At 35.9% G+C, this 21,013-nt stretch overlaps 1 protein-coding gene across 1 annotated transcript in view; it reads left to right on the forward strand.

Moving 5' to 3' along the window:
* Positions 1-686: 686 nt before the first annotated feature.
* Positions 687-21,013, forward strand: part of LOC122814312 (zinc-binding protein A33-like) — a 151,211-nt gene continuing 130,884 nt past the window's right edge. Inside the window, exon 1 of the mRNA XM_044086898.1 lies at positions 687-1,091. Within this exon, the coding sequence (XP_043942833.1) occupies positions 687-1,091 (405 nt within the window). The remainder of the gene's footprint in view (positions 1,092-21,013) is intronic.

Raw genomic sequence — 21,013 nt, forward strand, 5'->3', positions numbered from 1 at the left:
GCGGACATTTTGCCTGGTGGTAACCTTCAGGTTGACACTGCTTCTGGGTGGAACCACCTAGAAGTTATTGAAAGTGACACACCTTCTTTTGTTGGGGATGACAAGACTGTTAAATCTAAAGTGGGTTCCGGTTCTGGAACCACCTCTTCTTTTTTCAACAAGAAGAATTACTCCAATCAAAAGACAGTGTTTACCAGGAGTCGGACCTTTTTGGGGTCCAACTCCTCGGGGGACGAGACGTGAATGGACATTTAGATAATTTAAGCATTATTAATTTGACTAATCATGTTTTTTCAGATGACGAGTTAAATGTTTTGAAATTTGGTTTAAATTTTGTTCCTAGTTCTACAGCTAATTATGATAAAACCATAGTTGACATTAAAAAATACACTAGAAAATTGAGTTTGTTTTATCTGATGAATAATGTGCCTGAAACTAAAAAAAAATTTTTCTAAACCTTCTTGTTACACACCTAAGTTACAACACACCATTAAGGTGTTTGAAGAAATGTGTATTTAGGATGTTCATGACATGTTGAACACTAGCTTTAAAAGCTATGACAATTTGACCTTTAAGGAAAGGAAAGCTTTCAACAATTTACGGTCTATGACTGAAAGAATTAGATTCATGAAGAGCGATAAAGGGGAAATATTGTTGTAATGGAACAGGAAATGTATAAAACAAGAATGTTTGATATATTGAATAATAGAGATGAATATGAGGTAGTTACCCTTTATGATATTCATCGCAGTCAACGTTTAATTCATTCCCACTTGTATGAAGCTCTCATGTCTGGTGATATCAGTTTTGACATGTATGAATTTTGTGTAGTACAGGAACCCAGAATTGGGGTTATATTTGGCATACCTAAAACTCACAAATGTTTAAACAATCGTCCTTTTAGACCTATTGTTTCCTCCCCACATTCTGCCACTGAAGGTGTTTCTTTGGTCATTTATGCCGTTTTAGGACCTATGATAGTTAATGAAGCTTCTTACACTAGTGATTCATGGCATTTTTTAAGAAAACTTAATGTTTATGGTCAGATGGGTATTTTTGATCCTGAGAAGCACATTATATTTACTATTGATGTAATTTCATTATACACCTGCATCCCCCACGAAGAAGGGGTAGATGCAGTGCGGAGTTTTTTAACTAAGAATAGACCCGAGTTTAGCAGGAATGCCATTTCCACCATTTGTAGGTTTTTAGAAATTATTCTGTATAATAACTTCTTTTTGTTTGAAAATGTTTATTATAGGCAAAAAAGAGGAGTTGCCATGGGGTCTTCAGCTGCACCCACTTATGCAAATGTGGTTATGGCTTGGTGGGAGTATGAATTTATCCCCCTTTTGACTAATAAATATAACATTTCTTTTTATTCTCGGTTTGTAGATGATTTAATCTTTATTATTGAAGGGGACATGACGACTGTGGAAGCCTTCATTATGGAAGTTAATTCTTTATCTAGTTATTTGAAATTTGTGAAGGGCAATGTTGGGCTAAATATTAGTTTTTTGGACATTTTACTATGGTGGGACACTGCTGATGCAAGATTTCACAGTCGTATCCATCGTAAGAAGACTTTTACTAATGGATATTTACATTTCCGTAGTGGTCATCCGAAACATATTATAACCAACATTCCAAAAGGGCAATTTATTAGAGCTTGTCGTATGACCTCTAGGGATGCTGATCTTACTCAGGAATTTAAATTTATTACTTTAATGTTTTTAGAAAGGGGATATGAGAAGCCTTTATTAGCCCAGATAGTTACAGATATTTATAACAAACGGACTATGCACTTTCCAGCTTTACTAGATATGACATCAAACGTGACTACCAATCAAAGAGTTGGGTCAACTGCTGAAGACATAGATGTCAACTTGATTTGTTCCTTTGACATGAGTACAGATAGCAATCGTATTAAGCAACTGATGGAGAGGAATTGGAGAGTTATTAAGGGTAACTCTGATATGTATGACATTTTGGGGAAGAAACCCCATTTTGTTTTAAGGAACAACTTTAATTTAAAAAGGGCCTTGGAAAATCGTAACCCCGACAACCTTCTTGAAACCAATAGGAAGGGCATGCATTGTTGTTACCAGTGCAATATGTGCAGGTGCATCTCTTTAGGTCCCTATATTACTGTTGTGTCATGTGATAGGACTTTCGCAGTACCTGGTTTCGCCAATTGTTGTACCCAAGGGGTTATTTACATTGCCTTATGTTCTGGGTGTCCGGCTTACTATGTCGGAATGACCACTAAACATTTAAAAACCCGTATTAGAGAACATATTTATAGCATTAAGACTAGAGATGAGACTAACGCTTTATTTAAACATTCTATTGTTTGCCTCTCCTTTAAAAAGTTTTTGTTTTCTGTGTTAGAAATTTGCAACAAGGATATGAGAGACGGTGATTTTAAAAACTATTTGCAGCAGAGGGAGACCGTTTGGCAAATCAAATTAAAATCTGATGTTTATCCCGGTTTAAATGACACTATAAATGTGAAGTGTTTTTTAAAACATCGCAAGCTTCAACTTAACAAAGATTGTGGCTTGGTTTCCTCTTTCTTTACTTAATTCCTTAGTAAATGTTTTTTAATTAGTGCTTGTTAAGTTATTGAATTGATTGATTGACTGCTTCTTTTGTATTTAATGTTCAATTTCCAATGTTTTTACCATTCTGAGGAAGTCTTTCAACGAAAGCGGATAATAAATTTTAATACGCTATTTCTGTCGACTACGCCATTTCTTTGGACTTTGCATTTTTGTTGTTGCCTCCACTGTGGTTTACCAGTACATTGTAGCTGAGACTGAATTAGGTGAAATAAACTGGATAGGAGATTGTTAGAAAAATATGTACTTAGACACATATAAACTGTTAGAAAAATATGTGCTTAGACATATATAAGCTGTTAGAAAAATATGTATTCAGACATATATAAGCTGTTAGAAAAATGTGTGCTTAGGCATATATAAATGTACTCAAACATATATGAAGTGCAAAGGTTGAAAACAGTATAATATGTAATGCATTTAATTCTATTTTACTAGAATGGCAGTAGAAATGAACTTGCATATTATTGCTTGAAGCTTAGCTGTAGTGTGATTAAAACTTTGACCCTGACAGTAGCTGGCTTGGCTGGCTCATGTCTTTCAGTAAATATTATCTGCAAAGTTAGAAAGTAATGAATCTGTCTGTATGTGTATCTTTTCCTGCTTCCACCGAGGAGAATGGCCTTGTGAGCACTACGGAGATAATGTCCAGCTGGTGGACAGAGAGACAAAGAAATGTATTAAGAAGACATTCATCCATTGTATTCGAACTAATCTAAGAGCCTTAAATTGGTTACATCCTCGGAAAGACATTGTGACTGACCAGGTGCCTTGCAAGGCTGCAATATTCTCATGGGAAAAACTTTTGAAAAAGCATTACATCAGCGTTTTTATGTACTGTGGTGATGTAAAGGCCCTGTCACTGACCACGTCAGTGAGGTGGGCAAAAGCTGATTGTAAATAGTATATAATGAAGGGTATTTCCCAAATAAAGTTAGTCAAAACTCTGTACATGTTTATGTATGGTTTTGCCTCCTAATGATCATTAGTAGAATGCATATTTGTTAGAACTTGAGCATCCTGTGTTACTGACTGTCATTTTGAAAAGCCTAATGATTTTTACAGTCTGATTTTAACAATTTATTTAACATTTTGGTCCTTCGAGCGGATTTCCTTGGTAAGCTGCAGGTCAGAGTGCATGGGTGATAATAAATCTGCAGGAGAAGCTGCCAAAACAAAATGGTTCTTCTTAAAGTGAAAAGACCTCCGACTGAATTGTTGTGTGTAAAGAGGCTGTCCACTTTCTGATCTGTGGCTGAAAAGCGGAAGACTGGGCCCCAAGAAAAAGACAGTCATAAAGCGGGAGGCTCAGGTAAGAAGAATTTCCCTCTTTGTCTTTGTTTTAGATCAGGGACCAGGTTACACTGTGCTATTGCTAAGGTTTGTGATAGCAGGGAGAGAGAGTCGAAGTATTGTATCTTGAGTCATAGATCAGGAATAACAAAGCAAAGTAAACAGTCATTCTAGACACTACTGTGGATATGGGGAAATAAGATACCACGTGGTACAAGAGAAGGGTTACGTAACAGTCTTTTTAAGACATGGGAGATCAGTGCACTGAGAGATCACGAGATCCGCCCCTAACGGATAATGTGAAGCATATGCAATTGCAGCAAGCAGATAATGTGAGATATTTTGCAAAATGTGTTAACAACTATGAATTTGATAGTAAACTAGATAAACTTTCACTAGTTAAACTCCTTAAACAAGCTTAAATCTGATGCAGGACGTCAGGCAAAAAAAAAAAAACAGCACCAACTAGGCATACCTCAAGCACACAGGTGGATTGAGGAAGCAAATTGTAAAAAACAGAAGCTTAGAAAATTCTGAAACATTTTTAGACAACAGAGTGAAAGGTCTGACAGACAGAATCTCTGAAAAATGGAAACTTAGAGCAGACTGGACTTGCATTAATTAATGCATACAACAGGAAAATGAGACAATAGATGGATATTATGCTAGATTATTAGAATGCTTTAAACAACAATTAAAAAAATGCATTTTTAAAAGGTTGCATTGCCTCTGTCAGTAGCTTTATTACAAAGCATATGATAGATCACTGAACAAGCAGGCTGCAAGCCTTACTTGAGTATGCTAGACGTACTGAAAGACACTTTAATAGTAAAAAAGGCACAAGTCTTCACTGCTGAAGACGGAGCTAAAGTATTTGTATTACAGTCAGATAAAAGGGCATCTAGCTAGGGACTGTAAACAAAATAAGAAAGCAATGACAGAAGATAAAGGAGATGAGGACTGACTATATGATAGTGATAATAACCAAAAATCATCAGGAAAGGTTAATAAACAAAAAGAAAATGTAAATGTAGTAGAGGGAATAAAGGAAGTACAAACAGATGTAGAGGATAAAAATGGAAATAAAATTTTAGATGTAGCATTGTTGAGCCTGGAGCTCTACCTAGCAGATACAAAGTCAGAAGTGACACTTCTGGTGGAGGGAAGGGAAGTCAAATTCCTGTGTGACTCAGGAGCGTCACGGACTTTGATACACCCCTCCAAGTTACCAGAACATTCTGAATCACCTGATTATATATTAGTAAAAGCAGCAAATGGACAGCTATACAGGGAGCCACTCTCCCATGATATAGCGATAACTGACCCTGTTTCAGGCATGACTCAGAAAAGTAAAATTGTAGTTTCTGCAAAATGTCCAGTAAACTTACTGGGAAGAGATCTTATGCAGATATTTGACATAGCGGTAGTTCCCACTATGCAGGGTATGGAGGCACAGAGACAAATGGATACTTTTGTGGTGTGATCGGAGGGTGAAGCCTATTATTGGTACAGCCAGGACCTAGTTACTGGTCCAGGGGCAGTAACCAAAGAACTGATGAACGTAGCCATCAGTAAGGTACCCTCCCTTGACACTGATCAGCAGCACTTGTTACATTGTACTCTATACTACTGTAGCACACCAGGACCTGATAAGAAATATAAGCAAGAATTGTTCAAAAGGGAAAAAAAAAATCCTGCTGACAGATTAATATTACAAACTTTATGTTGGGATACTGAGGGAAACAGTGTAGTAAGCTGTTCATTACCTCAGGAATTCATGAGATTGTATAAGTCCAATAGACTGCCACATGTCAGCTTGACAAAAAACAAAAGTGTTAAATGGGCAGACTTAGAAAAAAAGGTAACAAAATGGGAAAACAGACTGATTTAGAAATGTCAGGACAAGGGATACAAAACAAAAACTGAATTGGTTGACACAGACACATACAGCTGTACACTTGCAATCTAGTGAGGACAGCTGATTAGCATTTTTATTAAAAGAAAAAGAAGAGGCCTTGTGTAAAATTCCAACAAATCTGTGGTCAACAGGCAAGTTAGATGTAGGGCTTATTCAAACAGCAGGACCAGTTACAATTACCCCAAAGTCAGCTTTTAGACCACAGAAAAGACAATACCTTTTGAGAAAGGATGCAGAAGTAGGAATTAAGCCTATAATAGCAGCATTACTCAAAAAAAGGAGTACTGGTAGAATCTCCTGATTCACCATGTGATACACCCCTATTTCCTGTTAAAAAAAGCGAACGGGAAATGGCAGATGGTACAAGATTTATAAGCTGTAAATAATGCAGTAATACCTAGAGCACCTACGGTGCCAGACCCACATACCTTGTTGAATGATTTAAAGCCACAACAGAAGTATTTTACTGTGGTAGATATAAGCAATGCTTTCTTTTCAATACCTATACATCCTGATAGTCAATATTGGTTTGCATTTACATTTCAGGGTAAAAGGTATACATATACTCGACTACCACAGGGATATTGTGAGAGCCCAATAATATTTGCAAAAAAAAAAATGGCTAGCAACCTGGCAGGGTTTACCCCAATCGAAGGTAGTCAAATTTTACTTTATGTAAATGACATCTTGCTAGCAGCACCCAGCAGCAGTGCAGGGTGGATACAGTAGCATTATTAAAATTTTTAGTAATACAAGGACAAAGTAAACAAAAGTAAGTTACAACTTTGGAAAAAAAACACAGGTTAAATACCTGGGATATGTGATATCCAATAAAGGTAAAATACTAGATAAAGGGAGAAAGAAAAGAAAAAAAAAAAAAAAAACAGCAATTTTGCAAGCACCCAAACCAACAGCTAAGAAAGAAATAATGTCTTTCTTAGGTACAAGCTGGGTACCAAATTATTTTACAATGGAAAACAAGAGCAGAAATGGCTTTCTGCAGGTTGAAGCAGTTAATAGCTTCTTCATTAGTTTTAAGGCTTCCAAGTTATCACAAACGTTTTTTTCAGACCGTAGATTGTAAGCAAGGGTACATGACATCAGTATTAAAGCAACAACATGGGGATAAGCAATGCCCCATAGCTTACTATTCATCACAGTTAGACCCAGTGGTGCAATCTTTGCCTCACTGTGTACAAGCAGTAGTTGCAGCAGCAATGGCAGTGCAGGCTTCAGCCTCAGTAGTGTTGTTCCACCCTCTCACATTGAGAATGCCTCATGCGGTTGCAATAATTCTGCTACAAAAAAAAAAAAAAAAGTTGCATACCTTTCTCCTGCTAGACATCTTTCATGTATGACCATACTGCTGAGTCAACCTCCTATGAACAGTTAGCTGTACCTAGACAAGATCTTACAGATATGCCCTTGAATGATGCTGAGGTGACATATTACGTGGATGGCTCATGCAGAAGGGGTCCTACAGGAAAGAATCTGGTGGGGTATGCAGTAGTTACAGACACTGAAATTTTAAAAGCACAAACTGTGCCTCACAACTTGTATGCTCAAGCAGCAGAACTGGTAGCTTTGACAGGAGCATGTATTTTAGTAAAAGGCAAGAAAGTGAACATATATACTGATAATCAGTATGCTTTTTCTACAGTGCATGTGTTTGCACAACAATAAAGAAAATAGAGGGATGATTACATCCAGTGAAAACCTATTAATCATGCGCAATTTATTTTGGAGCTATTAGAATCTATTCAGCTGCCTACCAAAGCAGCTATTTGTAAATGTGTAGCTCATACAAAACAACAGGATAAGATTTCAAAAGGTAATGCACGAACTAATGCAGCTGCAAAGCAAGCAGCCTCAGACTCAGAAACTTTATTTTTAAATGAGGAATTACAACCCTCTGAGATTTTAGATTTAGACATGTTAAAACAATGCAGATGCTTACTACAAAAGCAGAAAACAAAAATGGGTAAAACAAGGTGCAATTTTTGAAAATGGACTGTACATTTCAAAGGAAAAACAATATTGCCGTCTAATTTATTTAGATATGCAGCTTTGTTGAGCCATGGGCAGAGCCATGTCTCAACAGGGGGGATGGTACAGTTAGTAAATAGAATATTCCAAATATATGGATACATAAATTATACAATACAATTTTGTGCAGCTTGTCATACTTGTAACAAGCACCATGCACAAGGAGCATTTAAAAACAAGCAAGGGAGTTTCCCTACACCACCATATCCGTTCCATACTATTTGTATGGACTTCATAGAGTTGAATAAATGCGAAGGAAGGAAGTTGATAAGTGAGACTCAGAAGAATTGGATTTGCTGTTTACCTCCAGCATTGCTGAGCATGAAAACAGTAACAAATGTAAAGGGTTTGATCCCCTTTGAAGCAGTATTTGGAAGGGCATATTATGTGCCTCAGTAGAAAGCTCTCATGCCTGCAGAGCTGGAGGCTGACAGTTCATTAGCTAATTATATAAAGAAACTGTTAATAAATAAATCTGTTTTGCAGTTTAACTCTTTTTCAGATAAAAGAACTTTCAGCTGAATAAGAACTTTGTGACTGATACACAAGGGCAAATGGCCAAGAGTAAAGCAAACAAAAAAGCAGAGCAACCCAAGAACTATTGCATAATTATTTTGTTAACTGTGCATTTGTTGACTATAAGTGTGACAATTTTTCTCTTATTGTGGTTTTTCCCTGCACTCAACCACACAAGTGAAAGTGAGAAGACGTGATGAACTGTTTATAGACTGGCATCCATACTTTAACACATACCTGGCCATGAAGCGTGTGTATACAGAGACTATAAACATTTCAAATTGCTGGGTTTGTATAGCTATACCAACAACATATAAAAGACTGTTAATGTCCACTGTCCCTCTGGGGATAAAATGAGACTTGGAAAAGTTTTTTTTAATATAGGAACTGTGAGATCACAGGACAAAATAGCTTTATTTTTACCTGTCACACAAAAAGGAGTTGTATGTTCTACAAAAGTGATACCCTCCAGGTGGGCTGGAGTAATGGTAATATAACAATGTCTTATAAATGTTACATTAAAGTCAGAAGTGGGGGGTACTGTTTGTGATACTAACTATGATTCATATCTGAGTTCAATGAAAACTACATTAAATGCAGTACGTGACAATCCAGTCTTAACTAAACAATTGTCTATTAAAGATAGGAAAATGTTTCATGCAGGGATAACACGTATTAGTACCAAAGTAATGATTTTATTTGTGGGAAAAAGGCATATGAATGGTTACCTGAGAATTGGTCCGGCAGTTGTTTTTTGGGTTATCTGGTTCCAGCAATAAGACATACTGCAGAGTTACCTTTGGGTAAGATACAAAATGTAAGGAAACAGCTCGAAATCTGAAGGTCCAGTTAAGAAACCTGTGAATCCAGTTGGTAAAATCGAAGCTGGTTGAAAAGACCATAATTCAGTGAAAGACAAAAGTAAATTGACTCATATGGACTTGGGCAACAGTGTTATATCCAGGGCAAGAATACCACCAGCCTATGGAGCAGTCAAATCGATCTGGGAGCTGAGAAAGCTGTCAAGAAGCCATGAGTAATGCAACTTTTTCCACCCTAGAATTGGTGACTGATAAACTGAATGCAATGAGAACTGTTGTGCTACAAAATCGAATGGCTCCTTACTTCACCCTAGCGGCAAGAGGTGGTACATGAAGAAGAATGCTGTGCTTTTATCCCTGAGGATCATCACGAGACAAATAATCACCTAGAGGTAATTCAGCAAGTATCAGCAATGACTGAACCAGGCCCAAACCCACTGACGGACTTTTTCCAGAATCTGTTTGGGGGGGGGGTTCCATCCTATTGAACATTTTAATTGCTATTTGTGTGGGTATACTCCTAATAGGAGCATGTGTTTACTGTGGAATTCCCTGCATGAAAAGATTAATCAAAAAATGTGTTGATATATCTGTTACTGAAACTTTTACCAAAGTGTTGAAATTGAAAGATTAATTTCAGATGATGCTTTTTCTGAAATATAAAACCAATGACTTGCTTAGCTGAAAGTCCTTAGAAAGGAAAAGGCTAAGAAATGAAATAATATTGTTTATGTTTCTAATAGAATGAAATGCATTAACAGGAGGGAGAATGTTAGAAAAATATGTACTTAGACACATATAAACTGTTAGAAAAATATGTGCTTAGACATATATAAGCTGTTAGAAAAATATGTATTCAGACATATATAAGCTGTTAGAAAAATGTGTGCTTAGGCATATATAAATGTACTCAAACATATATGAAGTGCAAAGGTTGAAAACAGTATAATATGTAATGCATTTAATTCTATTTTACTAGAATGGCAGTAGAAATGAACTTGCATATTATTGCTTGAAGCTTAGCTGTAGTGTGATTAAAACTTTGACCCTGACAGTAGCTGGCTTGGCTGGCTCATGTCTTTCAGTAAATATTATCTGCAAAGTTAGAAAGTAATGAATCTGTCTGTATGTGTATCTTTTCCTGCTTCCACCGAGGAGAATGGCCTTGTGAGCACTACCGGAGATAATGTCCAGCTGGTGGACAGAGAGACAAAGAAATGTATTAAGAAGACATTCATCCATTGTATTCGAACTAATCTAAGAGCCTTAAATTGGTTACATCCTCAGAAAGACATTGTGACTGACCAGGTGCCTTGCAAGGCTGCAATATTCTCATGGGAAAAACTTTTTGAAAAAGCATTACATCAGCGTTTTCTTATGTACTGTGGTGATGTAAAGGCCCTGTCACTGACCACGTCAGTGAGGTGGGAAAAAGCTGATTGTAAATAGTATATAATGAAGGGTATTTCCCAAATAAAGTTAGTCAAAACTCTGTACATGTTTATGTATGGTTTTTTGCCTCCTAATGATCATTAGTAGAATGCATATTTGTTAGAACTTGAGCATCCTGTGTTACTGACTGTCATTTTGAAAAGCCTAATGATTTTTACAGTCTGATTTTAACAATTTATTTAACAGAGATTTACAAGATGTCTTTTCAGGCTTAAACTCTTGCCTCTCTCTCAAACCAGTTCTGAAGAAATGTAGACTTAAATATTAATAACTTAATTATTTAGATGTGACACATATACAGAGAGATCTAGTGATGCATATATGGGCCAATTGTCTTTACAATGACCAATGATGAAGGAACAGCCTTTTCAGCATGCAAATATTATGCTGAATGCAGTTTTCTGATCAACCAATAGAGCTTTACAAAACTATGACTTATTACATCTAATATGTGATTGGTCTATGCTTTTATACTAGAACCAAAGACTTGGAAGTGCCTGTATGCTTTTTATTGGTTGTTTGAATTTATAATGACCAATGAAGAAGGAATAGCCTTTTAACATGTAAATGTCATGACTGGATGTAGTTTTTTTTTTTGATCAGCCAATACCATTTTAGAAAAACTATGACTTATTTAGATTTTATGTGATTGGTTAAGAGACACTTTTTAAGACAACATGAATAGTTGAAGTTTTAAGACTTGAAAAAGGGATTATACCTAAAAGCACTTGTCTTTTTATTTGTGTAATAGTAAATTATTTTGCTTTATTAAAGTATATGATGTATGCCTATTGCTGTGGTGGGTTTGGTAATTTGTTTTTATGCATTTGTACAACACACGATGCAGTACCTACCTGTAGTGACCAGGATCTTTGTTTGTTTTGTTATTTTTACACACACACACACACACACACACACACACACACACACACACACACACACACATATATATATGTGTTTGTGTGTGTGTGTGTGTGTGTGTGTGTGTGTGTGTGTGTGTGTGTGTGTGTGTGTGTGTGTGTGTGTGTGTGTGTGTGTGTGTGTGTGTGTGTGTGTGTGTGTGTGTGTGTGTGTGTGTGTGTGTGTGTGTGTGTGTGTGTGTGTGTGTGTGTGTGTGTGTGTGCGTGTGTGTGTGTGTGTGTGTGTGTGTGTGTGTGTGTGTGTGTGTGTGTGTGTGTGTGTGTGTGTGTGTGTGTGTGATTGTGTATACAGATATATACTGATATAGATATAGCTATACTATCTTCCATAATATTTTCCATTTTAGTTTCAGTATTCTTTTCTGGATTTCTTTCTACTCCTTCATTTACATTTTTCTGTTATTATACTACCGTCTTCCTTTAGGATTCTGATTAAGTTACGTGATTCTTCTTTTCTTTCTTTTTAAAAATGTTTTTGCTTATATAACAATTCTATTTTTCTTTATTTCTTTCTTTTAGTTATTTTTTCTTTGTCAAAGTACTTTCTGTCAGTATGTTCTAACTCTTTCAATGCATCATATATGTTCTTTTATATTTTCTTTACTTTTCTGACATCATATTGCCACTGTAAAAAAGTTTTTTATATTTTCCCTAAATATCATCCACCATTCAGACCAGTATTTTATAAATGCTCTCATAGTAATATGATCTTTCCTTAACTGCATTACTAATCCCGTTCTTTCTTATTCCATGCTTCCTCATTTATCCTTTTTATTCCTTTGCCTATTTTTATATATTCCTTGTTTTCTTTTATCTCTAGCCATATTGCAAGATGGTCAGAAAATCCTGTTTCAACTACCGCCCCTTCTCCTATAACCAAACCTTCTGATACTATAAAATGATCTATTTCAGTTCTATACATACACCTTTTGTAAGTCCATGAATTTTTTTCCCCAAAGTTTTAATGCACTGCATGTTATAACTTCTAACATTTTTTTCTTATATAGGTTCATAGGTTCATAGGTAGGTACTAGGCTATTGGCCCTAGGGCCTATACAAGCCTAGCCAAAAAGGTACCCTGGCTTTCGCCACCCAAGAAAATTATTTTCCTGTGCCCCTGTCAAGCAGAATCAAAGAAGTGATCCCCGGGGTGAATTTCCTATTACCCATCCAATCATGAAGATTTCTCTTGAAGAGTGCTAATGATGAGCTCTGTTTGACATAGATAGGTAGTCTGTTCCACAGTATGGGAAGTCTCTGGGACAGGAATCTATCCCTCCAGCATGTTTTGTTTATTGTGGTGACAAGGTTTAGGTCCATACAGCATGTAGCTCGGAGTGATTATGATTTCTTTAAGTGGAGCATGTCCAACAGCTCTGGGTTTGACATAGCTTTGTATGTTAGGCAGAGATCACCTCTGAGTAGGTGATATGCGATAGAGTAAAGCTGGAGTTTTTTGAGACAGTCTGCGTAAGGCATCTGTTTGAGGCCAGTAATCCTCTTTGGGAGGTATTTTTGCCACCTTTCCAGTTGTTGTAGATGTCTTGTGAGGTACATACCAAAAGGGGCGTTGTACTCTATAATGGGTTTAATGAGTGATGAGTACAGGGGAACAATGACCTCTTTTATTCTGGATGAGAAACCTTTTGTGATGAGGTGTGCCATGTAGTAGGATTTCCTGACCATTGTGACAATGTGATTATCAAAGGAGAGACTACTGTCCACCTGTGTCCCAAGGTCTCTTATCACACTGTTGGTGTTAAGAAGACTACCGCCTATGTGGTAGTTCATGGGTACAGAATTTTTACCAAAGGGGATGACAATGCACTTTTTGGCATTGAGCTTGAGACCATGTCTTTGACACCAGGCATCTGTCTCAGTGAGGCCCTTTTGTAGGATGTCCACATCGTTAGGAGTTTTGATTATGGCTCCTAGTTTGCAGTCATCTGCGAATTTAGTTAGCCAAAGACCTTCTGTGTTAGCCTGTACTTCAGAGAAGTAGATACCAAACAGAACAGGACCCAGGACTGAAACCTGTGGTACTCCACTTGTCACTTGTCTGAAGTCTGATTTGGAGTCTGCTACTTTCACGGTGTGGGTTCTGTCAGTAAGCCAGTTGGCAACCCATCTTGTGACATAGGGATTTATACCTAGTTTAGTGAGTTTATCTATAATTCCAGAGTGGGGGATGGTGTCGAACACCTTGGCAAGATCTAGATAGGCTGTGTGAACCACCTTACCCTCATAGGTTCATAGGTTCATAGGTTCGTACTAGGCTATCTGCCCTAGGGCATTTATAAGCCTAGCCAGAGTGTGTGTGGCTTTCACCACCCCTTAGGATGAGTATACTATGCCTTTTTAGGGTTTAGTTTACTGTGCCTCTGTCTAGTAGTGACACAGAGATGACCCCCAGGGTAAACCTATGATCTCCCATCCACTCGTCAACATTTCTCTTGAATAGAATCAGTGAGGGACTCTGCCTAACATGGACTGGGATTCTATTCCAGAGTGTAGGGAGCCTCTGGGTTATGAATCTGTCCCTCCAGCACATCCTATTTATTTCTGTGTTGAGGTTTAAGTCTCTTGCTCTCGTGGCTCTGATGGGTTTGGATTTTCTGAGGTGGAGCATGTCCATTAATTCCGGATTGGACATGGCCTTGTATGTCAGGCACAGATCACCTCTGAGTAGGCGGTATGCGACTGAATAGAGCTGGAGTTTTTTCAGTCGGGCAGCATATGACATATGTTTAAGACCCTTTATCCTCTTGGTGAGGAACTTTTGGGGTCTTTCCAACTGCTGCAGGTGTCGGGTGACATACATCCCAAATGGGGCATTGTACTCAATCATTGGCCTGATAAGAGAAGAGTACAGAGGCACAATGACCTCTCTTGATCTAGATGTGAAACCCTTCATGATAAGGTGGGCAATATAGAAGGTCTTCCTAACCACTTTGGCAATGTGAGTGTCACATGAGAGCTTACTGTCAACCTGGGTCCCTAGGTCCCTGATTACCTCTTCCGTACTTAATGGATTACCACCTATGTGGTAATTTGTGGGTACCTTGTTTTTCCCAAAGGGTATGACTATACATTTTTTGGTGTTCAGCTTAAGGCCATGGCTCTGGCACCAATTATCCGTTTCTATGAGGCCTCTCTGAAGGATGTTTGTGTCCGCTGGAGTATCAATTATGGCGCCCAGTTTGCAGTCATTTGCAAACTTTGTCAGCCACAATCCTCCTATGTTTGCCTCACCGAAAAATAAATGCCGAACAAGAGGGGTCCAGGACTGAGCCCTGTGGGACACCGCCAGACTGGCTTTAGAGTCTGACATAGCTCCAGCAACTCTGACCCTGTGGGTTCTATCCTTGAGCCAGTTTGCAACCCATCTTGTGACATATGGGTTTACATTTAAGCTGATGAGTTTGTCTATGATGCCTGAGTGGGGTATTGTGTCAAAGGCTTTTGCAAGGTCAAGGTAGGCTGTGTGAACTGCCTTGCCCTTATCAATGGCCTTAGTGACGGTTTCAAAAAATTCTACCAAGTTCAAAAGGCAGGATCTACTTCAAAGAAGTCTATCAGGTTTAGGAGACATGATCTGCCTTTTATAAACCCAAACTGTGTGGGGTCCAGAGATTGGAGATCTGCAATGTCTTTGTTTATGAGTTCCATGATGATATGTTCCATGGCCTTGCAGACGAGGCTCATCAGGCTAATGGGGCGGTAGTTCCCGGGGTCTGTTGTGGCCCCCCCTTTGTGAAGTGGGATAACTGTCGCTGTGCGCCATTCAATGGGCACAAAGCCTGAGATGAGGCTATGATTTAACATGGTACTTAGGTGGGGTGCCAGTTCATTCTGTAGTTCATGTAGAAGGCAACCTGGGATGTTGTCAGGTCCCATGGATGCTGTGTTCTTGGCTTTGGAGAGTGAGGTTTTTACCTGTGCAGCCGTGATTACAGGAACTTTGCATTCTTCCAGTATAAAAATGGGCCCTTTAGGGGGTGAGAGGGGGGTAAAGTTAGCACTGAACCTATCTGCCAGGATGTTGGAAATATCAGTTGGTTCTGTATATTTAGTGTCATTGTGCTGTAACTCAGAACAGATCTGAGTGTTGCCATTGAGATTGTTGACATAGCTATAGCATGCTTTGTGGTTGTCTTTAGAATCAGTGGCAATTTTTTTTATAACTATCTTTGGAGGATTTTATGAGGGATCTCAGCTTCTTATTGAGGCTGACCAGGAAGTTCCCCCAGTCGTGGGATTTTACTCTTTTTTTGCAAGAATTTCTTTCTTCTGTTGTAGAGTTTGTTTATGGCAGAAGACCACCAGACTGGCTTCCTTTTTTTGGAGGATAGCATCTTGGTTCTGTTAGGGAAAAGTCCTGAGAATCTTTTATTTGTGAAGAGTGAATCTATTTATTGGGGGAAATTTGCCAACTGTCTTTGAACTGGTTCTTTTGGGGAAATTTTTGGTTGTTTTCCTTGTGGGGTGGGATCAGGATTTGGGTTCAGGGGATTAGCGGGGGGTTACCAAGAGGAGTCTTTGGGGGGAAATTCACCCATTTGGTGTGGGTTAAAAAATTTTCCCGGGGGGGTTAAAGTTTATCCAAGGGTTTTGGGTTATGATTTCCCTTGGCAAAAAGTTGGACTGATGTTTTCCCAGTTAAGGTAGGGGGTTTAAAAACCCTTATTTAATGTTTTGTCCTTTTTTTGTTGTTTGGGGCCCAGTTTTGACTGAAGCTTAAGGGTGTGTTTTTTGGCTTTGTGTGTGTTTTGGTGGTGTAGGTTTGGGGACTATGTGATAGTGCATGGGTGCAAGTGTTTGTTCCCCCACTGTCTAGGCAGTTTTTGGTGAGAGAGCTTTGCCCAGTTTGGTAATAAGTATCCCCACGGGTTATGTTTTGGGGTTGGGGGAAATTTCTGACATAAACTGCATTGCCCCAAGATGCCCAGATTCATGGTAGAAAAGAGAAAACACAGCTGATTTTAGACATGTTTAAAAAGGTGCATTTTTTAAATCTAAAATTTTTTCCCTAGACAAGTGAGGAAAGTTGAGTGTTTATTTTGTAACTTATTTGGCAAATAGTTCTGAACAAGTGCTGAGATCAAAGAAACAGATGAGTGCTAAAACAAAAAGCGGGTAGTTAAAGGGGTTTTAAGAACAGACTTTATGGTCCCGGGGTGTAACCCCAGTTAAGGGGGGGCTCAGAACGTCCGGGCACAGCAAACCCATATCTGACCTGACAGGGGGGGAAGCTTAAAATTTTTTTCAGTGTGGTGGAGAAAGGGGCAGAAGTTTTAAATTTGAACTAGTTTCCTTTCAAAATGTTTCTATTAGATTGAACTAAGACACTAGCGGGGAGTGTCACAGATCAAATATACAGTGGGGCCACTGAAAGCCACCAAAAAAGTCATGGGGATGGGTGGAAAAATTACATTTCCCAGTTAGCCACTAAATGAAAGTTTTAAACAGATCAAGGAGCAGACTAGAATGTTTTAACTGTAAACAGAAAAAAATGAAAGAAAACTTGGATAGACCCTCACAGACAGAAAATACAACTCTCAGTATGAAAAAATTTCAGTTAAAATGTTAAAACAGTATCTAATAAATCAGTGAAACAAAAAAAAGGGTAGATCAACTGTGGGCACAATTATGCTTTCAAAGTGCAGTTCAGTGAAATAAGTGTGAAATAATATCCTGCTTTGGAATCTTAAGGAATTTCCACTTATGCAATGCAATCCAGAGCCTGACAATAAAAACACAATTTATCACTTTTTGGTGTAAGGTTAAATCAAATACCACCCCCTGTTTTAAAATTATACAAAAATCGGGGGTTGTTAAAAAATAAGAAAATACAGAAAAGGGCTGAGAAAAAAGGTTAAAAAAAATACCAGTGACAACAGGTTTTAAAAATTACCCCCTAAGAACACAGAAACCTCACTTTGCTGGCACAAAAAGGGAAAAAACAAGTTATATAAAAAGCTTTAAATTTATAATTAAAAAAAAAAAGCAATTAAGTAATGCACTATTTAAATTTAATTAGACAAATGAAAGTTTTAAAAAGTAAGGGAAAAAACAACAAACAAAAAAACCAGAAAACCAAAGAAAAACAGAAAAAAAATTCAATGAAAAGCTTTAAGTTAATAATGTTAAAACAGTTTTAAAAAACATAAATAGTGAAAAATAAAAAATGTATAGATAATGATAGCACAATTATAACTTTTTAAACATTAGTAAATAAAAAAAACCTGTTTAAAAAAGGTATTTATTATAAGAATAAGCCTAAATAAAAAATTTTTTTTTAACATTATCAAACCAAAATTTAAACCCTCCTTTAATAATATTCTTTTATTAAATTTTAAAACAAAAGAAAAAAGATTTTTTTTTATTATATAAGCATATAAGTTTTAATTTATTACCTGTTTATATAATGATAATTAGTACCGTCTTATATAAGTTTAAAAAAGACCTGTTTATATAATGATAATTATTAGTTTATATAATGTTATAAATTTATATATTTTTTTTTTTAAAATTTTTTTCTTAAATTTTTAAAAAGTACCTTAAAATTTTTTTAACAACCCTTTTTTTAAAATTTTTTTCTTACCTCCTTTATAAATTTTTAATTCCCGTTTATAAATGATAATTATTACCTTCTTATAAATGTTAAATCATGTAATTTAAAAAATTTTTAAACATGTATTTTAATTTATAATTCAACCCTTTTATTAATTTTAAATTTCCCAATTACTTTTTAATTTTAAAACAGTTTAATCCTCCCCTTTAAATTATCAATTATTTTACAAATTTTTTTCAATTTATTAAATTAGATTATTTCCCCCATGTTTTTTTTACGTCACATGTATTATAATTATACCTACGTCACATGTATTATAATTACACTTACGTCACATGTATTATAATTATACCTACGTCACAAGTATTATAATTATACCTACGTCACATGTATTATAATTACACCTGTATTACACCTATGTCACATGTATTATAATTACTTACGTCACATGTATTATACACCTACATCACATGTATTATAATTACACCTACATACATGTATTACATTACGTCACATGTATTATAATTACACCTACGTCACATGTATTATAATTACACCTACATGTATTATAATTACACCTACATATTACACCTACATATATAATTACACTACATGGCATATTATGTATTACACCTACCATCACATGTATTACAATTACACCTATCACATGTATTATATTATAATTACACCTATGTCACATGTATTATAATTACACCTAATCACATGTATTATAATTACACTCGTCACATGTATTATAATTACACCTGTCACATGTATTATTATAATTACACCTACGTCACATGTATTATAATTACACCTACATACATGTATTATAATTACACCTACGTCACATGTATTATAATTACCTACACACGTAAAATAATTACACCTGTCACATGTATTATAATTACACCTACATGTATTATAATTACACCTACATCACATGTATACACGTATGTATTACACCTACATCACATGTATTATAATTACACCTACGTCACATTTATTTTACATCACATGTATAATTACACCTACGTCACCATTATAATTACCTACATCACATGTATTATAATTACACCTACATCACATGTATTATAATTACACCATTACATGTATTATAATTACACCTACATCACATGTATTACATCACGTCACATGTATTGCACCTACCAACATGTATTATAATTACATACGTCACCTAATCACATTTTATAATTACATAACATTATACAATTCTCATCACATGTATTCTTACACCTCCTAAGTCATGTATTATAATTATACCTATGTCACATGTATTATAATTATACCTTCACATGTATTATAATTACACCATCACATGTAAATTATAATTACACCTGTCCATGTATTATAATTATACCATCACATGTAATATAATTACACCAGCACATGTATTATAATTACACCTCATCACGTATTATAATTACACCTACATCACATGAATTTCTACTCACATGTATTACCTATAGCATGTATTATAATTACACTTACTCACATGTATTACACCTACATACATGTATTATAATACCTCTCACATGTGTACACCTCATACATGTATTATACACCTAAGTCACGTATTACAATTCCTACATCACATATTATACAATTACACCTCTCACATGTATTATAATTACACCTATGTCACATGTAAATATAATTACACCTGCACATATATTATAATTATCTCGTCACATGTATTATAATTACATCTATCATGTATTACAATTACACCTACATCACATGTATTAAATTCACCTGTCACATGTATTATAAACACCTACATCATGATAATTACACCTGTCACATGTATTATAATTACACTACATCACATGATAATTGTATACATCATAGGAAATTCACATGTATTACACCTATGTCACATGTATTATAATTACACTTACGTCACATGTATTACACCTACATCACATGTATTATAATTACACCTACGTCACATGTAATATAATTACACCTACGTCACATGTATTATAATTACACCTCGTCTTTTTATAATTACACCTACATGCTTATTATAATTACACCTACATCACATGTATTACATCTACATCCATGTTCACCTGTCCATGTATTATTAATTCTTCGTCACATGTATTACACCTATATCACATGTATTATAATTACACCTAAGTCACGTATTACAATTACACCTACATCACATGTATTACAATTACACCTACGTCACATGTATTATAATTATACCTATGTCACATGTATTATAATTATACCTACGTCACATGTATTATAATTACACCTACATCACATGTAATATAATTACACCTCTCATATAATTATAAATATACCTCTCATTATTAATTCCTCTACATGTATTATAATTACAACATCTATTATAAGTCACCTACATCACATGTATTACATCTACGCTACACCTATGTCACATGTATTTATAATTACAGACATGTATTACACCACCATCATGTATTATAATTACACCTCTGCATTATTACACCTACATGGCATGTATTATTACACCAAGTCACATTACAATTACACCACATCACATGCATTACAATTACACCTCGTCACATGTATTATAATTACACCTATATGCATGTAATATAATTACACCTGCACATGTATTATAATTATACCTAGTCACATGTATTATAATTCACACCTGTCCATTACTTACACTACATCACATGTATTTGCAATTACACCTGTCACATGTTTATAATTCACCTATGTCATTTGTAATATAATTACATGTCACATGTATTATAATTATACCTACATCCTTATGTAAAATATTACACCTATGTCACATGTATATTATAATTACACCTACGTCATAT

The sequence above is a fragment of the Protopterus annectens genome, chromosome 10.part0, assembly GCF_019279795.1.
Source record: "Protopterus annectens isolate FY-2018-M chromosome 10.part0, PAN1.0, whole genome shotgun sequence".
NCBI classification, from domain to species: Eukaryota; Metazoa; Chordata; order Ceratodontiformes; family Protopteridae; genus Protopterus; species Protopterus annectens.